This window comes from Amborella trichopoda, chromosome 11 (assembly GCF_054954075.1).
Source record: "Amborella trichopoda isolate Santa Cruz 75 chromosome 11, AtrichopodaSantaCruz75HAP2 v2.0, whole genome shotgun sequence".
NCBI classification, from domain to species: domain Eukaryota; kingdom Viridiplantae; phylum Streptophyta; class Magnoliopsida; order Amborellales; family Amborellaceae; genus Amborella; species Amborella trichopoda.
Window position 1 is genome coordinate 46657485 of NC_142346.1, and position 10289 is coordinate 46667773.

The following is a 10289-nucleotide window of genomic DNA, read 5'->3' on the forward strand; positions in this document are numbered from 1 at the left end:
TTATACTGTACCAGTAAATTGCATCTAAAAACCCTCCTAAAGAAGGTTTTTGCTATGTTGGAAAACCCTAGTATCGATCATCTCAACCTTTAGATTCATAGACATGGGAAGAAGGGATTTTTTAGTCCTAAAAATAGTTCATTTTCTAACACATTATCTGAACTATCTATTTTTAATATTTTCAAGTGTTTATAGATTTGCTTGAGGAGCAATCATATATTTCCATATTATCGCAAAGCCTTGTGGCACCGAAACTTTATTTTCAACATAGTTTTGAGGTGCACCTTATTTTAATAGTATGAGCTTGACATTTAATACAAACCTCACCCTAATTAGAATAGTGGAAAAAGTATAAGTTATTAAATTGCTGAAAATTTAGGTATATTTTGCTAAATTTCCTTCAAATAAATAAAATGTCTACCGGAAAATTCTCAAAATTCTGGGGGGTATTTTCGTTATTTTGCCAGTTCACCAAGGGCGGTTCAGATGTTATTTTTTTTAGCAACAAATAAAGGGTATATTTGATATATTATTGTTATATTGAGGGCTAACTTTGTAGCTCCTTAGCTTTCCATGACGGCCAAGAGACGTCGGACCATTTTTGAACTTCTTTTCGCCTTCCTTGGCAATAAGCGCAGAGAGCTTTCGGCTGGTCTTTTCTAGGGTTTTTAAAGCGTCCATTGCTAGGGTTTCAGATCCTCCGTTTTTAAGGTTTCCTGCAAAAAATGGCCACCTTCAATGAAGCTCCTCCAGGCAATGATAAGGCCGGAGAGAAGATCTTCAAGACTAAGTGCGCTCAGTGCCACACCGTGGATAAAGGAGCTGGACACAAACAAGGTAAGAATACTACGAATCTGCGGCTTTCATTGATTTTTCTGGTTGTTGTTTCGTATATGATCTAATTGACCTTTGTCTTAGATGTTTATGCTTCTGATTATGCACTTTCAGGGGTTCATTTGGAGCCTGATGGTTTCTTCTCATTCTTTGTTGATTTTATGATGTGATTCATGCTGATCTGATCAGTTTTTTAATATTTATGCGCTCCTTATTGGACAATTTTAGGATTTTGTGCGGCCAGGGACGTCTGTGATTATTGATTTGACTGGTAGTCTAGGTTAATATGCTGGTGAATTGGATATCATTTTTCTTCAAATCTGTCAATTGTTCTAAGCTCACAGTTATCAGTGGTTCTCTAGGTTGTGATGTGCTTCGGTATCGATTTGTAGGGTATTTTATTTCATTGACTTTCTAGAATATCACTGTGTCAGAGGAATCGAATGCTTTAAGTACGGTAATTTTCTTATCTTGGAGTGTTGGTTTTTTACTGTTCCGTTTATTTCCTGCTATAGTATTTAAATTTGTATGGATCAAACACTGTCTTAATACGTTTCCATTCTTGATTAATGGGGTCTCTAGAGATTTTACATGTTTTCATGATTTACATAGATATTTGGATCTTATTCTAGCCAGTTATTTATTTCAATGGTATTCTCCAGATATAAACGTTCCTGACCATATGTTCTCTATTTAGATTAACCTTGGCAGTTAGGAATTATGTATTTCATTTGAATTAATGTCATTGGTTTTTTTCTTGGATTTTCCTTGGGAATGATTTGTTTTTGTTTGAATTTTGAACTCTACATTAGGGTGGTGGCTAATGAGCATGTATGGCATGCTGCTGGGAGGGATTACACAAGATCCCTGTGCAATGCCACATACCTAGCAGCCATGCCAGGTAATATTTCAAATCTAGTTATCGAAGCAATAACCGCAAAAAATTGTGTTATTGGAATCTTGGTACTGTCTCATGTGGTTGACTATAGAAGAGCGGAAATTAAGAACCTTGGCTATGAAGCTAATACAGAAAAATCTTGTATAAAAACTGATCCAAAATTCCATGATACCATAGAAGGGGCTGAATCATACAATATTTTGAAAATTAGAGAAGTTCACAAAAGAAAACCATTAAGCCTTGTAAGTTCTATTCGAGAAACAAAGGCACAGAGTTCAAGCTTCAAGGACCATGTTATGCCCGTAGAAAGCAAGGCATCTTGCAACTTAATGCCCTCAAAAAGCCCCAAAACAAATGAGACGTTTATTCGGGTAATAATTTCTTTTTAAAGATTGGTTTATGATTGAGACAGCCGAAGAGTTAGAAAAGAATTTGAAGAAGAAATTGTATGTGTTATAAAATAGTCTATTTTTGTCTTTCATTGTTATAGTCCATGGGTTTCTTTTACACTTGCCTGAGTCAACTCGGCTTGGGCTCTAGGCCTCTAGTCGAGTTTGAAGACTTTTATGGGTCTTGCAAACATGTCAATTCTATAATGTTGTTTCTTTAATAAAGGTGACCAGTTCTAATGAATCGTTAGCAAGTCAATTTGGCTTGGAATTAGGCCTAGTTCTAAAATAAATCTAATTTTTTAAACTCTAGTGCTGCAACTCATCAAAAAAGATCTTATCCTCTATTCCTCTGCACATGTGCTTGGACGAACTTCCACGTTATGTTTTTTTTGACCTTTGATCTGAATTGCCACTATTTTTAGACTTTTTTGTTTTGCATGAAGTTTTTATCGATTATTAAGACCTTGGTTAAGGTGATCCTGATGTGCCTAAATAGAGTTGCAGATAATTAAATAGTCTGTCTGTCTGTCTTGTCTCTCTGATGATTTAATTAAGATGCACTTTAGAAGATGAGTATCTTAGAATTATCCAGAAAAAGAGAGATTCTGGTTACTCCAGAACTTAAGCTATTGCTTGGATATTGAGTGTTAACGTTCATAAAACTTTGGAGCAAATTTATTGTGTTATGGGAGGGATTCTAATATGCTATTTGTTGTTTATTTATTTAGACTTCTGTTTTGCAGTCTAGGAACTATGTATCATTATTTCTTTTTTTCAAATGTGTTAGGGTCTTGTGGATATACTTGTATGTGGGCGTGTGTGCATGTGAGTGTGCTGTGCATGTGTTGCTAAGGCACTTACAGATGGATTATACTAGCACTCTGGATATTAATTATTTTTTAGAAAGGACTTCGATATTAATGTGTCTTGTTTCCTTGCATGTTTGTGCATTGTGCTCTTGCCTCTAGTTGTAAATGTTGATTTTCTGTCCAATTAGCTACTTTTTTCCAATTTTGGTTGTGTAGTTTGTAGTTCTGTATGATTAGGACCCTTTGCATGCCGTTTTATGCCACTTGACTCTAGTTATTCTCTTGTTTTCCTTTTCAAAGTGTTCATTTTTATTTGCTTGGGGCGCTGCAAATGGTTTTAATAATTGTACCAATAGAGCATCTTCATTTGTATGTTATTTCTTTAGTTTTGTAAGTAAAATCCATTGATCAACAAGGGAGCGCACATGGATTAGGTTAGGCACGTTTACAACAAGAACGTACTTTTTGTTGGCATGCGGATACTTGTTTGAACATAATTTATTATTCTGTCTATGAAATTTGATCTCAGTGGCTAACTCGGTCTATGCCAAACTCCTTTCATACAACATTGGTACCTCATAGTTGAGGACAATTCATGTGTTGAATAATTCTATGTTAGAGAAAAATAGACTTCTCCGGAGACTTCCATTTGTACAACTTGCTCATGGGCTTTCATTTGTACAACTTGCTCATGGGACGAGTTGGGTTTCTCAGTAAGTTTTTTCATTGGTCTTCATATTGCAATTGTGGACAATTTATTGTGAAGAATTTGTGTTGCTGAAGATGCTTGTCAGCTTTCAATGGAAACTTTTTTGTGCAACTTTCTTATGTCTTTTTAAGTCTTTTTTGTATACTTGATGGGATATACTCTGTTTATTGGCTTTATAGTATCAACTCATTTGTCATTTTTTAGGTTTACCTTCAAGTGTACATTTCTTGATTTGCAGAGTTGAGATTTAGATGAGTCTATCCTTGATGGGCTTTTCTTGGATTATTAGGATTTATTTAAGTTCAAATTGTAGGACATTTAGATGAATCTATTCTCGACCCCTATGGTTTCTTAGGGTAGAATTGAAGAGGTGGAATTTTGCAGGACCCAACCTGAATGGTCTCTTTGGGAGGCAATCTGGTACAACTCCTGGGTATTCTTACTCAGCTGGAAACAAGAACAAGGCTGTGATATGGGAGGAGTCGACTCTCTACGATTACTTGCTTAACCCAAAGAAGGTATGGATTTTTTCCCATGCAAAACAACTGGGTCCCGAGAATCTTAGCATCTAATGTAACATGGCAAGCCATTGTCCCTTCTCAATGAAATTCTCATTTGACAAACATTCATGCAAAATAAGTTATTCCACTCTGTGAACCTCTATAACATAAATTGAAATATGGAATACTTATTTTGAGTCTTTCTACTTGCAAATGTCACTATGAACTATTCGTCTATGGTATTATGATACATGGGGTCTGCTGTACATAACTGATGGCTTGGTAATGGATGTGAGAGATTAACTGTGGTTCAGATGTGTGGCCATCATGGGGAACAACAATTGATACCATGAATCATGGGGAGCATTGGTAGATGTTTGTGAGGCTTACGATCAAATCTCAGGTGTATGTTAGCAACAACAATGTATGTTGAGACCTACCACCAGTGTTAGGAAGGGTTAGGTGGTTCCTGGGGTGGGGGGGATGTGGTACCATATCATTGTGATATGATGAAACCAAACTTCTAAAAACTATGTTCATGGCATTTGTATGACCCAAAAGTTGAATACACCATTTATTCATCCCAATAAGCAATCCCCAAAAAAATAAAATTCAATTTGCATCCTAGATATAGTCATAATGAGTCTCCATTTATAATCCAAATTGTCTATTTGGTAAATTTCAAGATGTAGGCCTTTATGAACTCAGAATCAGTTTTTTTGTTTTTAACATTAATAATAAAACACTCTAACAAATTTGAAAAGGTAAAAAATCCTTCTAAACAATTGATCTAAGCATCTTACCAAAATGGATAACTTATGTTAATTGGGCTAGAAAAACAGTTTTTAGGTGTGTCTTTAATTTTTCTGTTTTGTACTTTTTCATTGGAGTGAAAAGAGTTGATGTTTAAAATTTGGTGTTAAACAAATGCAGCTACATTTCTATGCAACCATTGCATGAAATCACACACACACACACACATATATATATATATATATATATATATATATATATATATATATATATATATATATATATATATATATATATATATATATATATATATATATATAAGATACTACAAAACGCTTATAGGCGAAAATGAACAGTGATTTCGTCTACTCTCGTCGCCTTCCAAAGTTCATCTCACGGTTACGATTGTCCGGTAGTGTTTCATTTTTCATTTTTTTCTACAAATTGGAATGACCTGAAATTTAGAGCATATGTTCATAAAAAATAGTCGAATCTACAAAAAATGTCATAAAATATTTTACATAAAATTGACAAAAATACCCTTGAAAAGTTTAGGGTATTTTGGTTAATTTTTTCCGTAAATTTTTTTTTTTATAGTATTATTAGGTGTGCCTCACTAAGATGTACACACACTCCAAATTTCATTTCATTTTGATTTGTAGAAAAAAAATAAAACACTACGGGAGAAGCGTGACCGTGTGATGAACTTTAGACGGTGATGAGGGTAGGTGAAATCACTGTTCATTTTCGCCTATAGGCCTTGGGAAGACTTTTCCTATATATATATATATATATATATATACACACACACACGAAGATATTACAAAATGCTTATAGGCGAAAATGAACAGTGATTTTGCCTACCTTTATCACCATTCAAACTTTTATCGCACGATCACAGTTGTCCGGTAGTGTTTCAATTTTTATTTTATTTTTACTGATCGGAATGATCTAAAATTTGAAGCGTGAGTACATATCAGTGAGGTGCACTTAATAAAAATATAATTCAAGAAATATAAATTGACCAAACTACCCTCATAAGTTTTTGGGGATATTTTGGTCAATTTATATTTTACGAATTATTTTTTTCATATTTTTATAAGGTGTGCCTAACTAAGATGTACACATGTTCCAAATTTCAAGTTATTTGGATTTTTAGAAAAAAATATGAAACACTACCGAATAATCGTGACCGTGCGATGAATTTTGGACGGTGATGAAGGTAGGCGAAATTACTGTTCATTTTCGCCTATAGGCGTTGGGAAGAGTTTTTCATATATATATATATATATATATATATATATATATATATATATATATATATATAAATATATAAAATGTAGAGCTACGGATGCACCTCAAAAATCCATCGGAAAAGGTAGTTTTAATGTTGAAAAACCCTTTGATAGATCATCGCGATGTATGACCATGAAAAAATAAAAAGATTTTGTCTCAGAAATAGTGCATTTTACAACATATTATCTATACCGTCTATTTTCAATATTTTCATATGTTTATAGATCTACTTGAATTTAACCATTTTTGAAATTGAAAATTTTATAATAAGATATAAAAATAGATTTTGAGATAATCCTAAGAACATTTTACATCAAAATTATATACCATAATAAAATTTGAAGGTGTACCTTACCTCTATAGCTACGGATGCATCCGTACGCCAACTGCACCCATTTCACCTACCCATTACGGTGATGAGGGTTGGCGAAATCACTGTTCATTTTTGCCTATTGGTGTTTTGTAGTATCTTTATATATATATATATATATATATATATATATATACACATGAATACATGTATATATATGTATCCAATACATTTGTGTGGGTTTGCCAGAAACACACATGTATACATAGACATGCATATGTATGCACAATGAATTGAACATTAAAATATTCTGTTATATTTCTTGGTAGTTCACAAATAATGTCTTATCCAAAAAAAAAAGGATTTTAGATGATTTCTCAAAGTTTTTGGATACGCTCTAAAAAAAGAATCGAAAATCTTGATTTTTTCTTTTTGTATTCCCTCTCAAAACAAAACAAAAAAATGGGTTAGAGGGGGTTTGAATACATAGAATATTCTCCCACCATACACAGGACTACTAACTTGAAAGGGGAAAGAGAAGGTGGATTTGTTGGTTGGAGCAAGGGGAATAATATTCTTGCCCATGGCTTGAGGGAAATTTCCACCCTTGGGCGGCAGCCTTGGCTCTGTGGCTAGAGGCGCCAGCCTAGGGCCTGCTGGCTTGTGGGGGCATTCCTTATAGGAGTGTCAACTGACCCTACCCGAACTCGGATCTGGACCCAGACCCAAAAATATAGTGTGGGACCAGGACCCGACTGTACATGATTGAACCGAGACCCGAATAGTGTTCGGGTCCGAGATTTGGACCCGAACCCAATCCACTGGGTCCAATTTTTGGACCCATTCCCTGACCCAGATCGGTTCTACCCCTTGGGTCTTGTGTCGGGTCCGGGTCCATTGCCACCCCTAGTTCTTCAGCATATAGGCAAGGCATCTAGCCCCTGAGGTGGGCACCTTTCAATACATCGCCAACCGCTCTAAATTTTTTCTTTCGTTCGAGAGTATCAGTATCTTCAATTTATCTATGCACTATTTTTTACAATATTTTCTAGTATCCATTGTTTTTAGAGGGGCCATCTTATAAAATATCAAGAAGAAATTAGAGGGTAGGCCTAACGCTATCCCGTATTTGGTTTTGTGCAGTATATTCCAGGGACTAAGATGGTTTTTCCAGGTCTGAAGAAGCCGCAGGAGCGAACTGATCTCATTGCTTACCTCAAGGGAGCCACATCCTCCTAAGAGAAAGCATACTGTTTTTTCCCATCATTTTCTCTCTTCATTTCAATATTTTTGCGGCTCCCATGGTGTGGTTTGAAGCAGAGATACTCTACTATTTTTTCAACAATAAGTCCTTGTTGGGATCTCAAATTGGCTCTTAGAATCCTAGAGAGCCATTTCTCCTTACATTGTACATGTGAAACTCTACTCTCTTTTTGTACCCTTATAATTTACATTCGAACTAGGTGAATGTCTACTGTGAATGATTGCATTTAGGAACGCCATTCCTCCATTATAAATCTGGATTAATCTCTAATTGATTATCTTAGTCTTCAGAAAGTGCTTATTCTATGCAGGCGTGCCATTGGATTGGGGTTGGTGAATCCGGCTTGAAGAACCGGGAATTACTGCTGTCGGTTTTCTAGTGTGTTTTAAATTTTTTGTGAAATATAGCCTGGTCTGAGTCGGAGTCTTTCTTTTCCAATTCCTCCTTTTTGTTCTACTTAAGTGGAGTGATCCGAACTCGACTGAATAGAAAAGAGGACTGCAGGCTTGTGTGTCACCTTGGCACCATCAGAACTCATGTGGATGCCTAGCCCGAGGACAATCTATCAAGTATACATACAGATCGAATTTCCTTATCTTTGCTGGTGTCTTAATGAAGTTTCCCTTGTTGCACTAAGTTACGGGTCAAGGGAATTAGAGTTGGACCTTAATAGGGATCCGATTTGTGAAACCCTGGTGCAGCAGCTAATGTAGGGTGCAGGTACACTATGTTGTTTTATGGTACCATATTGCCATAAGGTTGATCCTGATGAGTGATCGAAATTATCCCGGTCGATGGATATTTAGCTGGGTGAGCTTAATTGTTGAGTGATTGCTTACTTTTGGTACAAAAGAGGTCAGAAACACGTTGTACGATATCAAATTGGGTGGTTATAGGAGTATGACATTTACTGAAAAGTTCAAAAAATTGATTTCTCGATCCTCGTGATATACCCCTGGTCATTTAATTTATTTGTGACTTCATTATAATAAAGATAATGATCTTATAGCATACAATTCCAAATTTAATTTCCATTGTCAAAAGGGACAATCGACTGTCTACAGTATAGGTGTATGATGTGTTACTATTAACAATCTATCATCATGTTGTGCTAAATGATTTTGATCTCCTTTGATCAAGATGATCGATGGTTGAGATTAACAATTTCTCCTAATGATTTAGGCATTTTTCTGGGTAAAGTTAATGGACATTGTCATGGGTGGTATACAAAAATTCACCCAGTTGACTTAGGCTATTTTGCAGTTAACGAGCATATTTTGTTTAGAGTCACCCGAATCGCCCAAGTCTTTTTGGGTTGGAAAAACCTATGAATCGGTTTTTTTTTTTTAATCTTTTCGTAAGGTTCTTTTTCTCGACGTTCATGGGCTTTTTAAAATATTTCTAGTTATTTTTGGCATTATTTTCTGAGGAACCACGAGAGATTAGCTACTTGACATTCTGCTTATATTTGAATATTTCAAAAGGGTGTGGTTTGTGTAAGCCCAAGATTCTAAACAATTAAAGTAAGATACACCTTCAAAGAGTGTTGAAAAGATACGCCTTCAAATAGTGTTGAAAAGATGCACCTTCAAATAGTGTTGAAAAGATACGCCTTCAAATAGTGTTGAAAAGATACACCTTCAAATGGTGTTGAAAGATGTTTCAATATTGGAACCCTTTGTTATGGCCTAGAAGCTTATTTTCATCTCTAATTATAAAATTTAAAATTTTAAAAATATTGTAGATCAAGAAAATATGTGAACACTTGAAAATTAACGGTCCAAAAATGTATTACAAGATGCAATATTTTCAAAACTTGAAATCCAATTTTTCTCACATCGCTACATCTTGAAGTCCAGATGATAAATTTGAAGATTTTTGGGCTTCGAAACATCAAGCGAAATTTTTGAGGTGCACCTTAATTTGATGGTTTAGAGCGTCACCTTTATATAAACTTTTTCCATTTCCAAATACCCACTAAAAAACACGTGATGGAATAGTTATTTTATAAGTACAATGTTGAATAGTTCATTTTTTATTGGTATTTTGATAAATTTTCATTTCCTTTTATGGGTAAGGTTTTTGCTTACAAAATTCACCATCCAAGTATCCAACCAATGGAGGGATGATGAAATGAGGACTATTATTTGGGAAATGCCTTGTTATACCGAGGCTCTCCCTCTCTCTTGGTAATGCCATGTTCTATTGTATCTCTTTGTCTCTCTCAACCCGTATGGCAGCAGTTCAAAATCTGTTGTCTTAGTTAAAAGACCCAAAAATATTGGGAAACTTCTCCAAGTCCTCTGCATTAAAAAAAAAAAAAAAAGGATTTCAAGCTCCCAAAATGCTTCAAAATAGCTGAAAGCTAATGCCTTTCGGATCCACCTAGGTGTGGATCGGATATCTCTAGGGCATCAAATTCGTTTGGGAAGGTTAGAGAATGATTTCCAAGTTTCTTTGGGTCCCCAAACACCCAAAGAAACAGCTAATGGAGATGGAGTCAATAGGTTCTGGTTCGTATTCC

At 35.1% G+C, this 10289-nt stretch overlaps 1 protein-coding gene across 2 annotated transcripts; it reads left to right on the forward strand.

Moving 5' to 3' along the window:
- The first annotated feature begins 605 nt into the window (after window positions 1–605).
- Window positions 606–8035, forward strand: CYTC-2 (cytochrome c-2). 2 transcript variants are annotated; one of them, XM_088851086.1, is made up of 4 exons: window positions 606–837; window positions 1647–1735; window positions 4027–4160; window positions 7645–8035. In XM_088851086.1, exons 2-4 carry the CDS (start codon window positions 1729–1731, stop codon window positions 7738–7740), a joined length of 237 nt encoding a protein of 78 aa, XP_088707212.1. In that variant the 5' UTR covers window positions 606–837; window positions 1647–1728; the 3' UTR covers window positions 7741–8035. The 2 variants fall into 2 exon arrangements, with proteins under 2 accessions (XP_088707212.1, XP_006836823.1); XM_006836760.4 differs by lacking the exon at window positions 1647–1735.
- The last annotated feature ends 2254 nt before the right edge of the window (window positions 8036–10289 follow it).

Excerpts from the sequence above, each read along its gene's own strand:
- CYTC-2 (XM_006836760.4), top strand. The coding sequence starts at position 726 with ATGGCCACCTTCAATGAAGCTCCTCCAGGCAATGATAAGGCCGGAGAG. Across the intron at positions 838-4,026 it reads AGGAGCTGGACACAAACAAG|GACCCAACCTGAATGGTCTC; the intron begins GTAAGAATACTA and ends GGAATTTTGCAG. Across the intron at positions 4,161-7,644 it reads ACTTGCTTAACCCAAAGAAG|TATATTCCAGGGACTAAGAT; the intron begins GTATGGATTTTT and ends GGTTTTGTGCAG.